General features: G+C 33.2%; 1 protein-coding gene across 6 annotated transcripts in view; it reads left to right on the plus strand.

Annotated features, from left to right (window-relative positions):
* The window catches only part of LOC108688755 (probable nuclear hormone receptor HR3), an 87,222-nt gene that overhangs the window by 40,907 nt on the left and 24,092 nt on the right, over positions 1 to 22,223 (plus strand). For 4 of the 6 annotated variants that reach the window (XM_018195126.1, XM_018195130.1, XM_018195129.1 and 1 more), the window contains exon 2: positions 21,453 to 21,680. In XM_018195126.1, coding sequence (XP_018050615.1) covers positions 21,453 to 21,680 — 228 coding nt within the window. Of the gene's footprint in view, positions 1 to 20,708; positions 20,872 to 21,452; positions 21,681 to 22,223 lie in introns of those variants that run through there. The other 2 variants (XM_018195127.1, XM_018195128.1) reach the window with 1 other exon arrangement.

The following is a 22,223-nucleotide window of genomic DNA, read 5'->3' on the forward strand; positions in this document are numbered from 1 at the left end:
GCATGAGCAGCCTTGGCTGAAGTTGTCGAACCCGCGACCTAGTTACACGCTCGCGCTAACACACGCGCGCGTCTCACCCACACCTCTCAGAGGTGCATGCACTGTGCAGTGCGCGCCGATGCGCGCACGCTGCAGCTCCCCTCGTTCGTACCCCTGCCACCTCTCCTCTTTGCACTCGCGCGCGCGCGCGCACGCGCGCGCTCGTCGTCCCCTCCCCCCTCCCCCGTCCCACTTTCCGCCTGTCTCTTCCCTACACGCTTACTCGCGCACTGCCTCACACGCTCGCGCACGCATCGTCATCGCCGTCATCGACTTTCCTCGCAACTTTCGGCCTCTCCTCCGTCTCCGTAGTCGGCCTGATGCAGAAATGACGATTTTGCCAACGACCTACACCCGCCGTCAGTAAAGTCGGTTGCCAAAAAAAGTGCGTCGCGCACTATGGGCATGATAGTAAGGAACGCAACGCCACACCGATTCTTACATAGTACCAGGTTTCGTATTCTGATGCGTGTAATATTGCTCTGTTGCAATTCTATGCAGTTTTCGAAGAAGTATGATTTATATGTGTAACATTGTCATACTTATATATAAGAATACCTTTGGCATGCTTAGACGTGTGTTTATCACCTTAGATGTATTTGGATTTATTTTATTGATTAGTAGAAAAAATAGTTTTTATCAGAATGTGGGATGCAATTGTATCCATACGAGAACTAAATCCATTAAATTAAAAACTGGCATGCTTTCACAATTCTTAAGACTTTGGATTAAATAAATTAAATGTCTTTTAAAAAGATGTTTATAAATTCAGATCTTTAGAAATGGGTATTTATAAATTTAGAATTTCAGAATTATGCCTTATATTCTCAAAATATCGGAGTTCATATTCATCTCTCTAATATTTCTCTAATATTATTTGGATGACGTTTTAAGAGTATTTTTTTGATACGAAAAACACTTCTTGATAAACATATTAGCGATACTTACAATCCCACATTTGTATGTAGCTAAAGATTTTATTTTTTTTTTTAAATACATTATTCTCTCTCTATAGAAAATATTTCCATTCTTTGTTGAGATAACAGAAATTATTAGAAAGCTCACATGTTTCGGGGTCTGCGCATACTGAGTGTTTACTACTGCTACGATAAATTTTCCTTTTTCATAAGAAACCTCTTCCTGAACAGTAATACCAGATTATTCATATTTTCTCATTTTATTCATTATATATACTTATTGTTAGATATATCTTTTCTTTTTACAATAAAAAGAATATCTTTATATAATTTCTGTATCTAATAATTAAAAAATGCAAAATCCCTTCTTTTGTTCTTCAGTTAACTTACTGAACGCGATATCATTGGTTATCTCGAGCTAATGGATGTAAGTCACTTCATGATTATCATGATTGTTGAACATTTATTGAATTATAAATTCTATATTTGCCTATTTTACATTTTCAGTTAATCTTGAATTAACATTTATTCTATGATGAGAGATTATATGATAAGAGATTATATATTGATAAAAAAAAAGTTTCCAAAAATTGTTTTATTTTGTTTCACCTGTTATTCTAATAAATTATCCCATAAATAAAATTATATTTTATTAAATTATTAAACATCTTAATAACAAAAGAGGGAATCGCTGTCACGTTATTAAACAGAAATGAACATCGTGTAACACGCCATTCTATGTTCTAGAGTATAATACTATAATATTAAAAAGTTAGCGCCGTTCTTTGGAATATAAAATACCGCACTCTGCTTTTAACTTCGTGGTTAACCTACATTCTACGGGTAACGAGGGCGTCTACCAATATTAAAGTACGTTTATTCGCGTACATCTTATCGATCGATGCATTTCGATCGATTTCGTATACAGTGCATTTCTGCAGAAAGGGCGATGTACCATTTTCGAATAAAGTTACCCTCGACATTTTATCGTACGTTATCCTCGCAGGATAGTTCAAATTAACGTATTATTGAATATTCGTGTTGCATATACCGAAACATTAAAATCTTTAACGAGATATGATATTTCAATGAAATCGATATCTATATTCACAAAAGCTCAAATGAAGATTGCTAATTTTCATTTTTTAGAGTTTTATCTCAATTATAAATGTATATCAATTATTTTCTTTTATGTCTTTATAAAATATATATAAGTATCATTTAACTTTCATTTATTATGATATAATGTTATCTAATTTGAATTCTAAAAAAAGAATTTGATCTGTATTTCACACATAAATTTAATTTAAATGTTTACAGAGCATCTTTTTTATTGCAATGATTGATTACATTATTATTTTTAGTATTACATTCTAAAAATTATCAGTTTCTGACAAATTAAATGTTTAAAATCTGCATTGGTTTCTAACGTTGCTCATCTCATTGTATTGTGAATATAATATCATTAATTACATCTATAATTATCCTAACGAGAAAAGTGAACGTTCTGCGTAATGCGTCGAATCGCTGCCAAAAATTTTCGCGCGTAATTCAACCAATTACGTCGATTACACACGTACATCTCTACGTATATTTTACGTATATTTAATCCCTTTGTATATAACACACGCTCTTGTCATTTTAAGCAGCGATTATGTGCATAAATCACAACAATTCTTTGATGACGAATCAATTATATTATTAAATATATCTTGTCCCTTTGGCATACACAAATTTTAATTTTTTAAACATAAATCGTATGTATACGTAAAAAGTGAAATAAATTAAATTTTTTAATGTGGCAAAAATGAATACACATATAATAAAATAATTGTAAGTTATATGAATGACTCTATCTTTATATTTTAATCATATTATTCATAATCGTCGTTAATCATCTCAAATGTGATTTTGCGCGTTATAATTTCATTGAACAAATGAATATATTTTCTATGTTCTCGATGCTTACGAGGAATTTCTAATCGTAAAGAAGAAATCGTGTGAAAAATGTGATATATAAATAAAAGAATACGTATATTGGACATTCCAGCTTGAAGTTATTAACAGATCAAATAGGCCTGAAGGAACGTGTTCGCTCCGGAAGTTTTTTTTACGCGTGCCGGATTCCCTGACGGTCGACGGACGATGCAGCTGACGTAAAACGTGAGAGTTTACGAGTAACGCGTAGGTGGATGCAGGTATGTACGTGAGAAGCAATGTAGGCGAAGCGTTGCATTGCCGCCACGTAATATTCAATCGTGCATTTCACCCGCGCACCACGAGCCTTCGTTGCGCGCCGAAGGCGACGATTCATTAGCAATTGCTGAGTTATCGGTACAAACTGATATTTATTATCTTTTTCCATGGCAAAATTAAACACATACACGATCCATCTAAAGCTGATTCTACATTAGTCGCAGCCTTTTGTAAGCGTTTTGCGGTCCAATCAACGTTAAGCTAAGTCCACTTTGATTAGACCGCAATGCTTGCAACGTGACTAATGTAGAATTAACATAACAGTTATTAATGGAGAGTTACAACAGTTATTAATGAAATAATGAAACAATATCTATGTCGCAGAATAAGAAAAACATTTTTTATAATATATCTTTTTTTACATTAATGTTTAAAATTTGAAATTCAAAGTATACATCAACAAGATAGAATATTGCATTGAAATTTATAGTGGATCAAAATTGTCAGAATGTTACTAAAAAAATATGTACCTAACTACATTTCGATATGGGCTCGGAAAAAATGGAAGTTTTATATTTGGATACCTCTTTCTCCCTCCCCCCCCTCCTCTCTCTCTCTTTCTCTTGCTCTCTCATTTAAATATCGCATTTCTAGACCACGACCTTCTCTCGAACGCTCGAGACAGTTCATTGAAAATACCGGAATATCGCGTGCTTAATAAAATCCCATACGTATGCCATAGAGCTCGCTACCAACTATTACCGACACAACCGACGACGCTCGTACTTCATTATTGCGCATGGGATCACGATACGAATGCGAAATCACTGAGGACTGTTCCGCGAACGCGCGCTCCTCGCAGAACCGAAAGTCGCGTTTTCTCGAGGCTGCGACGATGCGGCGACCGTGTTGCGACACGAGTGAAGTAAGAAACCATAATTCGACTCGGTGTAAAAAAGAAAAAGCGTATTCCGAGAGGACGGAAGCGCGAAATGCGCTCCTCGCATTACGCAATCCTCGGTCAAGCGTCTTCTCCGAAGACTTGTTGGGCAAATTTAGGATGATCGCTCTTGTTACTCCAGTTATTCTCTCGATTGTGAGATAATACAAGTGAGAACATATTCTACAAGGCATATTTCTCTCATTCTATTGCTTAAATTTGATTGTTTTAGATGTTATAAAATTTTATGTTTAGTTACATTACGATCTTATATAATACACGTCTTATTATTGATTAATAGTTTAATTACTTTTACGATTATATAAACAGTATAACACAGAAAAGTTATGATAAACGTTACTAACAATAATAAAATATTATTCAAAAATCTATTTATGTTTTACTTATAAAAGTCCTTTTCCTATTTTAATTTCAATATAGTGTCGATTCATTAGGGAGCGGAAACAACGCCAGGAAATATTCTAAATATTCTAGATAGATTTTCGTTCGAATTCAATCAGAAATAATTATCTTTTCGGGAAAAAGAAGAGATTTTTGTTAATTTAATGTAATGAAATCAAATTGCTTGAGTATTTATTTACTTGGATGATAATCTGATTTGGGTATATATAAACGACGATAGAATAACGAACAGTTCTTCGACGCGATAATTCACCTGCGCGCACATGCTCACGTAATATGTATTCAAATATCCCGATTGTGTGCCCAATATATCAAGTGCACGTGGGTCGCAAGCACGTCGCAAGCGGCATGCTTTCTAAATTTCACCGCGCACAACTCATGCATTGATTACTCGTGTTATTGTGCAAACGAAAACGACTTCGGAATTGCATAAAACAAAACATTTGCAGACAATAATCACTCTTTTATTCTCTAATTTGATCTAGTAGGATATTCTAACATACAAATTTTATCATACCATTAATAAACTAATGTATGTATAAAGTGCAAGATTTAATTGTAAAGTTATTTATAATCGATAATAAATTGAATAAATTTGTTGATGAATATTTATTTATTTTTTCTTTTTTTCTTATTTCATTCAGATAAATTTTGTTAAGAATATTTTTATTTTTATATATTAATTTATGTCCTATTTAGTTATCAAAATATTTAAATTTAGAAAAAAAGTTAAAAAATAAATAAAATAAAAAAGATTTAATAAAAAATGTCTTCTAAAAAATTATTTTTTTGAAAAAAATAATTTCGAAATTTGTTAAAGAACGCCACTTTATTTAATTTTGAGATATCATATACGTCAACTTTTCAAAAGTTTATTAATCCGAAACAATTTTATGTAGTCAGGATAAAATTGTTAGTAAAAATAATCCTCAGAAAATTATCCTTGGATAAACCTGAAGATGCGACATGTAAGAAGATTAAATTCAAGTCCTTGACATATATATGTATCCGTAGAAGGAATTGTTATAGTAGGGTAGAACGCAAAAAGACTTTTCACATTATATTTGGCGGTCCAATCAAAGTTGAAGCACAGTCTTCCATGAAGTCGTGCAGACGACAGGCCTTGGAGAACTCTGTGGTGCAGAACGCGAAGAGGGGGCGCAAAATCCGACATGAAACGACAAGAAAAATCTACGGGTTTATTATGTAACTTCGTGCATTACAGTATATTTATGTTGGAATACCAATATGTGTCGTTACATTTTTTATACATGTACGAAAGATACTTTGTCATTTTTAATTGTATTTTAAAAATACAAAATTATAAAAAATACACACAAATAAAGTCTATCAGTAAATTCTGGATAAAGGCTCAAAAACCATATTTAATTTATATTTAAAATAAAATTACATGTAGAAAATTTCAATTTTATTTGGAACTGTGAAAAGAGAGTGAAAAGAGAATGATCAAACAATCATCTCCAAATCTATTTGAACGATTGAGGATAATTCATGTAAAAAAATTAAATAAAAATTCTCATTAAAAAATTAAATTAAAAATTAATTTGAGCATTACATTTATTTAAATGTTTACCAAACTAAGCATATTGTGTACAAAATATTGCATGTTGATACTACTATCTACATAATGTGACAACAATGTTGTTATATAAATGATATCGTAATATTCGAATATTTACCGGATTAATGCATTTTCTGGAATTAATTTAATTTATTAAACTATATATAACCACACTACAAAACAGTCTTTCTTTCGTATAAATGGAATTTTGTATATATTTTGTGCTACTATTCTTAAAAATCGAATGCAAAATAGTTACAAGTAATAGCAGTATATTAATAACAATAGAATTTAACAATAGAATTTATAGAATTGATAGAATTGATAAAATTTATAGAATTTATAGAATTTGATAGCGAGTATCACGTTATTATACAACGACATATGATTGACTATACAATGTAGTAGCCAGTGCTGATAATAGGTATTAAGATTTTTTTTATCATAGACTTCAGGAGTTCATATACGCGCTTTCCCTATATAGAAAGGGTTAACGCGTTGTAGAAAAAAAAAAAGTGGTAGCCGGCGAAGGAGAAGATCGTGCGACACGAAGCGCAAAAGAGCAAACACGCATACACCGGCACGGTGTCCACGCGGCAAGTGCCGCCACTGCCGCCAGCCAGTAGTGACGGCGATGTGGGTCAGCCGTGGGGCGACCGCGAAGGGACCCCGAGGATCGCCGAGGATCGACGGTAACGGCCGAGCGGCAATCACGTTGCGCGCATCTGGGTCAGCGGCGTAACGGCGCATGCGCGATGCGGACTCCCGGTCGTTCACCGTTGACCAAGTTACTAACCTTCCGACACCCGGTCGCCGCTCGGTTCTCCTCGTATTGACCGCCGGAAAAACGTTGACTTTTCGCGCGTGCGGGGGGAGGGGGGGGGGGCCGCACCGCGCTCCTTCGTCCGTTGACGCGATCCGTGTATGCCCCCTCCCCTCCATTACCCTTTTCTCCTACCCCCGTCCGCCTGCTCACCCCCGTTGCAACACTTTTCCGCACTTATATCCGGCAATCGTCAGGAATCGATTCTGCGACCGGTTTTCCCTTTCGTCGTCGCTCCGTGTTTGATGCTGTAATAACATTTCTCATAGTTCTTAATGAAAGATAGATCATAGAAGAAAATATGTTGAAAATATTGATGCGAGGGGGGGAAGGGGGGATCGGATATCGTTGATATTTCTCTTCATCGAAGAGAAGTTTTTCACGAATTTAAAATGAGTTTGGCGATTGATTCATGATTGCGAAGGCGCGTGTCATTGTTCTGATCTGCAATCGAAGTGAGATTTCATCGACATTGAATCGTTACGGCTCGATTCCCGCCAATGATCACTGCCATGATTTGTACAACTGTATTTCTTCGTCACTCGTAAAGATGTTAAAGAATATAATGCAACGGCAAAAAGCACGTGTATAATGGTGTAACGTTAAGACCCAATTATCATTAACGTGAAAAACATCATTTGAAGTGGCTTCTTTTGCAAAAATGTAGATATCATTCCTAATGAATTACACACCAAAATCTGTCGAAGCCTGAACTTATAAGACGATTTTCATGTCTTTTATTTAAATCTCGCAATTGAAACGTCTTCGAGTGGAAAAATTTGCAGACAAGAATTGATTACTAATAAAAGTTACTTAATGGCAATTAATGGTTGAAGATATTTAATATAACTTTTGATAGATATAATAATGATGACAACGATTCTTTTATTACTGTGACGGAACGGAGAATTAAAGATTTCATACAAACAGTGTAATGGGCAACAAAAAAAGAATCCCACGAATAACTTATTTAGATTCAACTAAAAATTATTTCTAAAAGATATTTTTTTTTCTACAAATATTTTCTACAAATATTTTCTACAAATATTTTTATAAATAATACAGAAAATCTCTTAAAATGTATTATTTTTAAAAATAATTTAATTTGAAAATGTAATATTTTTATAATCTTATTTATTTTATATCGAATCTTATCAGAAATTTTAATCTGATTCTATACAAATTGATTGAATTGAATTGCCATTATATTTTGCTTGAAGGAACTTGAATTTTATATATCTATTTCTTAGCGAGTGCGGCTATCGCAATACGAGAGTGCGCAGGAATAAAGAACAATAGGTGCAAGGTTGTGTCAGTGATCTTATGAAATATGTCTTCCTCGTTGCACGAAGTGGATAATGGAAGACTATATCGCTCCGATATGCACCATCGTCGAAGCAACCATCGTTTAAGACCGCGAACCAAGTCGTCAATGAGTACGACGTAAACGATACTATAGTATTGCGAATTCGTATTGAAATTAGATTCGTGCTTGATTTGTCTCGCCTTTTTTGTTTCTTCTCTTTTATTTTGAGTGTTTTTTTTGTTAGTATCGGAATTTTTCTGTCCGATCTCTCTTTGCAAATTATAACTTGCTCACATTTATTATACAAAGCAATCTAAATTTATCGTTCTATTTACAACTCTACCATGACGTCTTTATTTTACCTTATAAGACTTATTTATACTTTCGTAGGTATCTTTCTAAAATAATAATCTTCTCTCTCTCTCTCTCTCTCTCTCTCTCTCTCTCTCTCTCTCTTTTTCTTTCATGACATGTCCATTTAATAAGTACCTCATCTCACATAGAAGATTTCAAATATCTATCATATCTATAAATCCAATAACGAAATGCGGGATTTGTATAAACACAAATTTACGTAACCAACAATCCATAAGGAATTAAGGTCTCTGTCGCGTTGGAGTTGCTTCTGCGAACGAGCGGCCAATATAATCGAAGTCTTAACACGCGAGAGCGAAATGCCAAAAAGTAAAGGTCAACGTTCCGCAGATGATGACACGATCTAGCGCAGCCGTCTCGTCGCCGAGCTTCGAGATGCGATAAGCTCTATGCGATTGCTTGCGATTATATGAAATTTTATTCATACTTTTATCGACAATCCTTAAACTTTGTTAGATGTTTAATAACAATAACTTTGCTGCAACTATCAGTATTTTGTGATTCCAGAATAAAACAAATGAAGATCGCAGATAATGTTTTTAAAAAATCGACATACAATTTAAAATTTTGTTCACCATCTAAACATAAAGATTAATTATATTTAAGGACTTTTGGATGCATGTATTGTATCATCTAAAAATAATAAAAAATTAATATTATAATATCAATAAAAAAATGTTTGGCTCTAGAGAAATTCAACTATTTAATTTAGTTAATATCGCAATAAATAACTTTTAAACGAACTTTTAAACGAATAAGTGAAGATAAATGAATTTTTCCACGAATATTTATTACAGTTTTATTAGAATTTGATTAGTAATTGTTATCTATTAGTAATTGTTATAAAATATATGTTATAAATATAAAATATTATCTACATATATAAAAAATTCGATTTAATGCATAATGCTGTTTCCTTAACAAATAAGTTTCCTTTACAAATAAGTACTAAATAAAACGCAATTTTACGTTAAGAGTCAAAGCAAACAAAAATTAAATAACTTTCGTACCAATAAGAGATTATGCTCAAGTTTTACAAAGGTATTCAGACTTTTTAATAAAATAACCTATGAAATTTTTATATTTTTGATAATGGCTTGAAATGTGATATGTGCATTCTCAAAATCTTTTCTATCGGCAATATGTAATAAATAGATTGATCGTGCAGAGTTTCCAAACCAGGAAACCGAATACGCGCGAAAATAGATGTGCAACTTGCGTCCGTTCATAAGCGCCATTTAGAAGCACGTTCATTATATGCTACGCGAAGCATAGCTATTCGCGTCCCACCCGGCCCATATCCGAAAATCGTTTCAGATGCCGGACGATCTTGGCAGCGGTCGTGTGTCGATCAGTCCGGCTCTGGCCCGTATGTACCTGGTGGCCATCGATGTGTCGCAAGTATTACCACATCTGGGGCCTCTCTTAAGGAAACTGTAACGGTCATTCTTGTCCGCGGCTGAGCGAGATCCCTTCTAGAGAGCGCGAGAGAGCAGCTGTGTTGTTCTATGTGTAAGGCCCGTCGGTCCGTACCTTGTTGGTTGCATCTCTGCAAAGTGGCGCAATGTCGAGAGAGTTGCATAACTCTTTGGAAACCAGTCATCTCGTGCCGTTGATGATCTTCTGGCCGGAACTAGTTAGAATAACATTAACTCTTTATTTTTATTGTTTAATTCTTCATATATGCGTTATTTTTTATAATAATATAGTGCACTTACTTCAGTTTTTATAAGTTCCTGAGAATAATAATAAGAAATACTTTTATTTAAAAAATTAATATTTCATTGATACTGCTTTATTGATACCAGAAAAATAAAAGACATTTGGCTTTTACCTTATTTTACGCTATTAAATTCATAATATTTCAAATATCAATTGTCAAATTAGTAAAATATTCAATTGTCAAATTATGTCGAATTTGAGATGTTTTTAATCATTCCTACAGATCGGTACTGCTCTTGCTCAATATGTCGTTAATTCAATTAAAACAATGGAGTTAAACAATTTCAACTCAAGTAATGTATTGATTTGACTCGTATTATTTACCAAGTATATATAATATGAACGCTATTTACTTTGAACTAAGCAATCTAACTATAGAAATGATTGGTTATATGTAATTGTTTTTTTAACAATTTTGTATTAAAATAATACATTTGACACATTTAAAAGTTAAAAATAGCAAAATGTTATTTTACTCAAGGGATTGGTTTAAATTTAATCCTTTAATGTTTAATAATATAAGATTTTATAGTAGATATTGAAGAAACGACAATGTATATTCCAAGGATAATTTTTTATAATTGACTAGGAATTAACTATTAATTATTATTATTATGATACTATGAAGATTTATTCTAACAGAAATATCTTGTAAATTATTAAAGAGTACCAAGAATATAACAGTTATCATTAGATTTAAAATTGACCCCATTACAGCAATTACTTTTGATGTTCAACCTCTTAACTTTTAACAGTTTTGCTTCGTCAATGACTAAATTATTCATCGAAAGTATTTTTGAAAGTATCAGAAATAAGATGATTATTATATTAAATTTATAACTGCGACCTCGTTTTAACAATCACTTCCACTTGTAAATTAATCATGATAATTAAGTTAGTACTTAATTATTATTGTTTAATAAATATGCATATGTTATAACTTCATAAATATCTTTTAATTTTATATTACGTTGCTGTTTAAATTTTTGTCGAACAAACTTACAAACAATAAATCTTAAAATTATTATTTGACAATGAAAATTTAATTTAATTCTTATGTTTTAAAAGCAAACAACAAAATGTAAAATTATAGTTTGATACGCTGCAGAAAATAAAATGTTAATTTTAACTTGAAAATGTAGACTTTTTTGAGACATGTAAAAATCTTAAAACTTAGTAAAAGTTTACATTGAGCGGTTATTTTTAACATTTCTCTTGTGAGAATCGTTTTCTATTGCGAATATTACATGATCATTTATAATAGCAAATTTTTGGTAAAACCTTTAAATTGTATGGTTTGACGAATTTTTAATAAAATATAATACAAAATATACGTGAACATGATATTGATAGAATACAAAAATAAATGCAATCAATAGCATTTAGAAAGATTCATATAAAAATAAAATTAATACTAGGCGATAAAATGTGCTATACTGTAAAATAAAATATTTAAAAATTATTAATACTGCTTATCTTTATATGAATCCAGATTAAATTCATTGAATTAATAATGTTATCAAAATTTGAAATATTTAAATTTGTCTAATATTATAAAATAACATATGCTAGTTGTATGCCAAATGTATGTCATGTAATCTTAAAACTCGAGTACTGCTTTTACGAAAACTTAAAAACAATTGTCGTGCTTGACTTCTCGCACCGTAGTGCGATATTCAGTTCCTAGAGTGCATTCATGGAGCCAGTAGATGGTCGTAGCGAACGTGAATCTCGACCCAAATGTAGGTCAGAGCGCAAAGCAATCGGTATGGTAAGGTAAGTCACAGCACGCGACAGAAAACAGTTATTTATGACATATGATGGTCCTTTAAGAATACATACATATCAATTTGATACAGAATTCGAGCATTGTTAATTTAATAAAAGCAAAAATGCAAGATGTATTTTTCGATACTTGTGTAAGCAGATATAAAAGATTTAAGCAAAGATACACAAAATATTAAAAAAAAAACCAGGAAAAGAAACAAAAGTGAAAAGAGAAATAGCCAAATGTAATAAGAAAATGTTAAAAAATTTGTCCTGGATTTCTAATTAAGTTAATTTCTCTAAAAAAAATCTAACATTATAAGCAATAATGTTACAAATTAATAAAAAATAAATTATATTTTACATATAGTCAATTATAATTATATTCGTAATCTTGAATTAAAAATAAATTTGAGGTGGGCATGACATTAATTTAAAATTAATTTAAAATTAACTTGAACAAGAAAGGCATAAGAAGTGTACAAGAAATCATACTTTGTGTAACGCTATCGTTAATATATCAATTTTTGTTCGTCGTGTGTTGTAAATTAAACTCACTTAGAATTTAATGTGGAAAAGCAGGACAATTATATTCTCGTCACACGATATATACATGTCGCTCGACAGAAAAACAGTATTATCACCTGGCATCGAGTTTGCATCGACATCACAAACGTTATCGATAAACGTTCGAAATCTGTATCTATTCAGGAGAAAATGCTTTTTTTCTAATTGAACAAGAATAAATGGTATTAATAATCCACTCATATTACTATCATGTTATGATAATCGTAATATCGCTATCGTATTCCATGGTTTATACTGATGTAAATATTGCGATTCGCTCTGATAATTGCGAAATATTAAATTTTTTAATTAAGATTTACTCATATTTAGCAGTTTATAACTTTTATTTATAGCCAATAATCACATATCAAGTCCATATTGTTTTTAAACTTTAACGAAATAATACCTTATTTGGACATACACTAGTTCAAATTTCAATAATCTCAAATTTTCATCCGTAATTGATAATTAAATCTTGTTAATGCCACTCAAGTGCACAGTTACGTTCAAAATACATTTGATAAACCTTCGAAATCATGTAATAGGTGTATAAAAATAAACGTTTAAAGTTTGATACGTTTTTTAAACTATTTAATAAATATTATAAAAATAGTTTATTAAGTATTTTTTTACTAGTTTGAAACACGATTCTTGTTGATATTTTGATTGGTTTAATGAATATATTTAATGTTAATAACATTTATTTAATTTTTATAAAAACCATTTTGTGTGTGTGACTAAACATTTTTTAAACATATAGTGTCAACACTTGGGCAGGAGATTAGATAAAACAATTAAATAAAAATAATTACAACGCAAATTGATACACACAGAGTATTTAAAGTTTTACACTTATTCAAATTCAAATTAAAATTAGACTTTATAAAAATATTAGAGATTTTATTAATTATTTTATCCTATTATTATTATTTTTTATTAAAAATAATATAATATTGAGATACCAAAACAGAGAAGAATCTTTACATATTTAATTTAATTTGAAAAATGATATCTATTTTTATTCACAATATTTTAAAATTATACCGAAAAGGAAAACCCCACCACATCATATTTTTCCATAAAATCAAATTAATATATCTTGTGACTGAAATAATATATGCATAAAGTATGTAACAGTAAATCAAGTATACTTTCAAATATACTTTCATAAAGAAAACTAGAATCACATCTTGATGTATGATAAATTTCTGCTGCTTTACATTTCTACATTCTCTTCTGCTTATATACTTCATTGGTGAAATGGGTTAACAAGAGTAACCGTTTAGTCATCACGATCTGCGTCGTCAAAATCTCGGCATATCGCCTACGATCGTTCGCCAAACAATGCGCGTCGCTCATACGACGGATAATAGACCGAGAGTCGTTGAACCTCGCGAGCTTTCCGAGATGACGCTCGACACACGCACGAACGTATTGCTTGCTATATCGTGGTTAGAGCAATACGAACGGACTTGGCACGAATTACGCGTTCGGCGTTTATTATCCCGCTCGGAAACGCCTGTCTTAAAGTTCGTCGTCTCGGGACCGGTCAGAAATGACGTCAGCCTGAGCGTCGCGTGAATGCGAGTGAGCGAGCGGCAACGTTAACCCTTTGCACTCAGGCGTATCTGCATTACGTTCGAGTAGTTACGCAGCTGAGAAAAATATTTATATCTTTGCAAGATATATGAGTATATAAATTAAGCGTGCAGGAACGCATAAAACTGTTAATTGTATTAACTATTTCGATAATTAATCAATTATGCAATTTATCGATAAAATTTCGATAAATATTATAAAATATAAATTTTTTCTTCTAAGATTTAAAATTTAGAAAATTGTAATTAAATTGAATTATTCACAAACGTGGAAACATAATAATGAAGATCTGGAAAAATAACGATCTTTTTCAATGATATTTAGGACTTATGATATTTAACAGATTTATATTAAAATACTCTATAGGCTGCTTTCACCTTTTGATAAATTTCAACTCTCACTCTCTACTCTCTTATTCTATTATTCTCTTTTACTTTTTTTTTTTTATCCATTAGATAAATTATAGATTATCCGAAGATGAAATTGACCCTTAAAAAGTTTGATGATAAAAAGTTTGTACTATTAGCGATTTATGTTATCTATTAGAATCAATAATATGTCAAAATCTTGATATCAAGGATTTATAATATCAAAAATTGATTTCTCTATTTCTCTCTCTCTTTCTCTCTCTCTCAATTTAAATTAATTAAAATGGGAGAGAGAGAGAGAGAGAGAGAGAGAGAGAGAGAGAGAGAGAAATTGGGCCAAATTAATCTGTATCTGTATAAAAAATTTATGATATAAATAGTATGATCAAAATTCCACGGTTTATACTTCATGAATATCAAACAACAAATGCAACTATAATCACTGAGATTCTCTCTCTCTCTCTCTCTCTCTCACACACATGTATCACCCGTTTATTAAATAATCAGCGTAAACACAAGGATCAGTATGCGCAGCCACTGGCGCACATTTTGTTATCAAAAATCAGCTTATCTATTCCATTCGCAGTATCGCTAATCTCACATGTTGAATTCCACGGTGGAAAAGGCAGACTGATGACAACAACGACGATGACAATAACAACGACGGACGACGACGACGCTTTGCATTCGTCGACTCGCGTGCATGCATATCGTCGTCGTGCGAATATTTATTTGCGAAACGTATTTATAGAGTATTACGCGGCGCAGGTTGGCAACCTCGTGCACGGTTATGCAATAAATGAGTGAAGGAGCGAAAGGGACACGGCGCGGGCGAGGGGAATAGGCGGAGGAAATCGTTCGGAGTGAGCGGTGAGTATACGAGAAGGGAGGGGCAGAGCGACGAGCGAGGACAATGAGGAACAACGAAAGAGGGGAGGAAAAATAGTGAGGGAATGAAGAGAGAAGGAAGGAGTAAAATGGCGTGGAAAGAACGGCGCGCGCGCACATTAGGGAGATGGATAAAACCGGTGCGTGTTCAGGCAAGAACACAAGAAGAGGGAGAGAGAAAGAAAGAGAGATATATAGAAAATGTGAGGGAAAAATTGAGGAGGGAGAAGGGGAAGAGAGAGGATATGTACAAGGACGAAGTTTCAAAAAGGGACGATATGAATGTATAAGCGGAAAGAGACGAAGGGATGAGATCAGATAATGATGTCAACGAAGAAAGCGTATAATACATGAGAGAAAAATTTTCAGAGATAAAATCGATATTCTAAAGAAAGATAAAAGTCTTTCTTTGCATCTACATTTTACAGAGGCACAAAAATGATGGCAATGAAGGCAATGAAGCAATGAAGAAAGTCAACTGATATAGGACATAGAGTCAAAAAATTAATCAAAATTGTTTAAAAATTAAATCTATAATATTTGTTACTTGTTAATATATAAATGTACGAGTTAACCGACTTAAAAATAATAAATTATTAAATACTTATTCATACAAATAGTTATTTTAAATATTTCCTTCCTAGAAATTTTATTAATTCTATCGGTTCACAACTTGCTAGGTTTCAAGATACTCCAATAAGTAAACTTTAAATTAAAATGAAATACTGGTTTTATTTCATCAAATGAAATAAAATAAATTAATATATAAGCATCAATTTTTTAACTTAATTTTTAATCAACAATTTAATTTTTTTTGTTTAAGAAATTCTACATATTTGTATCATTTCAATTGTCATTAAAAAATGTATCAGGTGTATAAGCTCCGTAAAAAGTGACTTACATTGAAAATTTTTTTATATTTCTCATAAAAATGAATGTTATATACGTAAAAAGACAATATTATATATTTAACAATACCATTATAACTTACTGTGTAAATTTTTTTTCATTTTATCTTAATGATTTTTTTTAAAAACATATTACTTATTGAAATAATTTTTCCAGATTCTAAATCGTCACCAAATTTCTTATATTATTTTCACAAATACAATAAATAGAAAAATTTATAATATTTTTATAATTTTTTCATCTTGTTAAAAAATATGCATTCTTAAGAAAAAATTGATTTAGAAAACTTAAAAAAAAATTATTTTTTTTCCATCTACTTTTATTAGCAATTTTTCTGTAAAAACAAAAAAAAAGAAAACCGGGAATTCTATCCCCGCCATGAAATCCCCAAATTACGCGAGTCGCGCTTCCTATGTAGGAAACACGATACACGCATGCATTTAGGTAGCACGCCAGTGACCTTAACAAGGCGCACTAATAAAGCAAACGCGTCGCACGAGTCGAGATCGGAAAGCGCGCGCTATGCGCTCGTAATCCAGCCGGCGCGGCTCTCGGTCGTTTCCGATGACAGTCGACCGTCACCGGCAACGTTCGCCTATACTCGCGAATCTTCGGCACGCGCGGGGGTGGTGGGGGCAGTGGCGCTGTCGGTGCGGTAAGGGGGGTGGAGGGAGCAAAGGGTGAGGCACTCGGCCATCATCAGCGGAGGCGCACAGTTCAGTGACCCGCCGCATCGTCGCGCGATGAAGAGGGGCGCGGGGAATTCTGACATATTGTGAGATGCCAGCCCGCTAACGCCGGTCCTCGAAAAACACCTCGTTCCATCTCGCTCTCCCTCTTTCTGTCGTTGTCTCCTTTCACTCCTTCCTTTGCTTCTCATTTTATCTCCCTTTCTCTCACTGACATTTTCTCCATCTTTCTCTTATTTGAGGCGCGCGCGGGCGTACACGCTCTCTCTCTCTCTCTCTCTCTCTCTCTCTCTCTCTCTCTCCTTCTTCGTCCGACATATTACCGCCGCCTTGGCTCGTCAAAATCCCCAAAATATTCGTACCGTCAGTCGTGAACTTTCCGCGAGTTTTTCCGGCCGCGCGCGCAAACGATGAGGTCGGTGTTCTCGTGAGAGAGAGAGAGAGGGGGGGAGGGAGAGAGAGAGAGAGAGAGAGAGAGAGAGAGAGAGAGAGAGAGAGAGAACAGTCGCACCGCGTGTATACTCGTTCTTCACTCGCGGTCATATATGTTCCGAATGCCTCCCGAAATTCTCGATCACAACCAAAGAAATCTGAAGAGTGTAGCCGCGAGTGCTCCCACGCCAACTGCGCGGCGCGTAGTATTAACATTACGCAGACTTTTCCTCATGTTTCTCGTCGCTTTCTCTCTTTTCATCCTGCGTTCTTTATCGTTATACTAATTTCTTCGAAACAACCTTCGAAAAGATTTCCTCGTTTGGAGCACGCGAGCGTTGAACGGAAGTCCACCGCGTCAGTCTGAGTGTATCATCTTATTGACGTGAATCAATTCGCAAAGAGCGTCTTTCTTCGCTTTCCACCAACGCGAGCATCGTTTTCCGTTTTTGCTCGTCGCGCAAAACTTGTTCCGTGGATTCGCGCGAGTGGTATATCGTCTGTCCTGTGTGTACGTGTGTGGAAAACGTATGTAACGAAAACGCGTAGTGCGATCGAATTGCGCGGCTGGAAAGTCTCCAGGTGGAAAATTGCGGAGAAGAGCGCGTGTTGTGCGTACACGCGCGATTCCATATACTTTTCTGTCGCGCTTGCGCGCGGTTCACGATTTGCGCGCTATTCGTGTAGTCGCACGACTACACGGTGGACAAAATTGCTCGTTCAGATTGTGTGTGCGGAGCTTAAAGAAGAATTTAAAGAAAATAAGATAGCATTTCACCTCATGGGAAGTTGTATAATTATTTAATAATATTTACGAATCCTATATATAATTCTATGACTTGTAGCTATTTGTACTTTATATTACAATTAATGTAGAGTAAAACGCATAAATTCTTACTTCTGAATTTCTCTCTTAAAAAAGATTTATCATCGAGTTTTTTTTTGTTTGCCTCCTCTTAGATTGATAAATTGTAATTTGTTCAAAATGTTCAAAAAATATGTTTCAGTCTGTTTGCTAAAACGTCTGCTTGTTTCAGTAAAGTTATATTACAATTTCCATGGAAAAATTTCTATGGATATATAACTTAACTTACAACGAAACTTTATACGAAGCACTATTGCCTCCTTTTATCTCGGTCTGACTAAAGCTTATTATGAGCAAAACGAAGTAATTATAGTAATGAAGAACATTAAAATAAAAAAAAATAGGTTAATGATATATAATGGCAACGATATATAATGGACAATATTATATTTTACTATATATTTTATATATATATATGTGTATGTATATATACATTATTTTTGCTTGATTACGTTGCATTAAATATTAATAAGAATAATCTATATATATATAAATCAGAAGAAAGAGGCAACATCACGTACTTTGTGATTATTGTATCTATATATTATAACAAATTTGGTATGAGATTATTCTCTACAGAAAAGAAAACGCTACATCGAAATTGCTTCAACAAAAGATAAATCGAACAAGAATGCGCTTAAAAACTCTCATACAAAGTAAGAGAAAACATTTGCCGACATAAGCTATTTTAGTCATTGTGAAAAAAGAAATTAATAAGAAGAGATAATGATATAAAATAATTCGAAAGACAATATAAAAAATTCTTTTAGAAAAATCGCGGATAATTATTTTATAATAATCATTTTAATAAGAATACACTTTATTTTGTTAGACGTAATAAATATTAAAATTATTCTCATATCTTATTTTAGCTGTATTGTATAACTGGTGACTTTTCATATACAAATAACAAAGAATTACATTGTGAACTACAACAATACATCGACGTGGTGTAAGAGGAAGGCGACTATTTCGATTTCGGGAGTTCCGGGTATAATGCCTGTCCACCGTTGCCGTTGCACGCTGCGCTCTCCGCATGACGCACGTCGAAGATGCGAGCGTGCCGGGTGACTGTACTCTGGGTTCATCGTTCTCGGTTATGTAATGTTCGGCCGCGTATGTATGGTGCAAGCGCCTCGACGTTCTGCTCGTGGCGCTAGAGTTGCCGGACGGGAGAAGCATATTCGGGCGATATATATCCAGACTGGGGACCGGCTACGCACCAAATCCTCGTTTCCGTGCACGCACACGCGCACGTGCGAATAATCACGACACTTCACCCACCCTTTTTCCCCGCTTTACGAAATTGTTTTTCGCACTGATTTTTTTCTGGCCGCTAACAAGCCCTGCCGTTGAGAGTTTTCAAATTTTTTTGTATAATTTTTTAAAATCACCGATTCATTTTTTTGAAAAGTTTTTGAAAGAATAATTCTGTAATTACGCGAGTGAAAAGTTTTTATACATCTCTTTTTTTCAATGTCTGAGTACGTTTTTTTATTAATAATATAGAGTAACAAAATTTACGAGTCCATTCTTTAACAAATTGAATGTAAAACTTAATGAAATTACAATTTTCAATTCTAAAACTAACTTTAAAAGATGATTTTTAGCTGTGAATTTAATACAGATATATGTCATACAGTTTATACCAGTCCTTACTGGAAATCGAATTAAATTGCGATTACACAATGTATATATGTTTGAATGTCATTATCTTTGTGAACGATAAGAAAAGAGGAATTTGATCTAACCCTAGCAGATAAAAAAACGATAGATTTTGAGACTCATAAACTTGTTTAACAAACAACTCAGTTTTTGCCAAGAATTTAATAAGCAGAATTTAATAAGTTTTCCTTAAGTTTTTCTAATTTAAAATTTCTTCAATTATTTCTTTCGTAATATTATTTTTACTTTAAAGTATGTAAGAAAATAATTTACCAGTTTTGATTTTGAATAATTCAAACATTCGATAATAATAATAATAAACTTGATCTTCAAAATATTTTACATCGCTTTGTATTAATTTTTTAAATTAAAAATATTATTACTTAATTAAAGAACAATTCAACGAACGCATTTTGAGAATGGTTATGTATTTTTATGTAATATTCCACATAAAATATATCGTGAAAATGAATAGTGTGTATTTAAGACAAAGACTCAATTAAAGACTAATTAAGGACGTTCAGTCCACGGACGACTGATTTCGATCATAGTCATACACGTGGATCTTCAGAAATCGAGCCGGTATTGTCCTCACGATAGATCGTAAATGAAACCAGCAAGAAATATCTGTAAATGGAGGGAAGTCTGTCAGGATTTGGCGGGCCTACGTGGGGTGCGGACAGTACGAGTCCTCGGTCGACGGAAAGATCGAGATCGAGAGAGAGATCCGCGCAGCCTCTCTCCGATGCTGGCAGCGCGGTCCTCGATGATCGTAGATTGCAGGCCAATTCGATACGAGGTAGAGCCATTAAAGAAATTAGGTGATATATTTACAATTGGATTGTAAAATATATTAAAACTTCTTAAAATAATTTCGATTACTTCCAACTCGATTCACAATTAATACAATGGCTTTAATAAAGAATAAAGAACAAAACGATTATATGCGCGGCTTAAAATTAATATATTTATTGTGATTATACACCGATTTGAATTTTAGAACTTTAGAACTTTACATATATAATTTAAGGAATTCTGTTATATTACTTATAAGTTTTTTATTTGATAAGTACGAAAAGAATGCATTTTATAATATATTCTTGATGAATAAATCAGAATATGTCGTTACATAGAGAATTCAATTTTTTAGTAATTTAATGGAAATCTTCGAAGCGAAGAAATTTGAAATGAATTATAATAAAGATGATAAAAAAAGAAAATCCGTTAGTACTTTGCTAGATATATATGAATGAAACCTTGAAATTTGATGAAGTATTATTTATATTATGAAATAAAAAAAGTTATGAAGCAAGGGAAAATTTTGCAAGACATTTTGATTTGAGCTCATAATTGAATTGCTCGTTTCTTTTATGGTTACAGCTCAGATCGAGATAATCCCATGCAAGGTATGCGGGGACAAGAGCAGCGGCGTACATTACGGTGTGATCACCTGCGAGGGTTGCAAGGGCTTCTTCAGGCGGTCGCAGTCATCGGTCGTCAACTATCAATGTCCGCGGAACAAGAATTGTGTGGTCGACCGTGTAAACAGAAACCGGTGCCAGTACTGTCGGTTGCAAAAGTGCCTACGCCTCGGCATGTCAAGAGATGGTGAGTACTTTCAACTGCTCCAACCTTTCGTCACCTTCTTTCAGAGAGACGAATCGTTCTTGTCACTCAGTAGGATTCTTGAAATGAAAAGATGTAAAGCTTTATATCTTCTTCTCGCACATTATTCTCGTGTTAGAAAAGTATACGATTCACATTTAACATCATTTTCAAATTTTATATAGGAAGAATTACTTTTGCACCATGAGTGCCATGGCTTGGCACTCACATACATGGCAAAATTATGAATCTCTTCGTTTATAAAAGAATTTATATATGCGTGTGTGAGTTGTGTAAACCTTTAGTATACGCGATTAAGTCATTTGTGTCCTGCACATTTCTTTCCTTTAAAACTAAGTGCACTTAGCTAGAGATAATGGTCTCTATTCTTTACTTTTTTTTTAAATACACAACTTTACTAGTATAAACAGTTTTTGGAGATGTTAAAGTATATATAAAAATAATTTAATAATTTTTACTTGTAAATGAAAATTAACTTGGAACACAAACGAATTATTTTGTGTATATTAAGAATTTATATATATA

This window comes from Atta colombica, unplaced genomic scaffold, assembly GCF_001594045.1.
Source record: "Atta colombica isolate Treedump-2 unplaced genomic scaffold, Acol1.0 scaffold238, whole genome shotgun sequence".
Taxonomy (NCBI): Eukaryota; Metazoa; Arthropoda; class Insecta; order Hymenoptera; family Formicidae; genus Atta; species Atta colombica.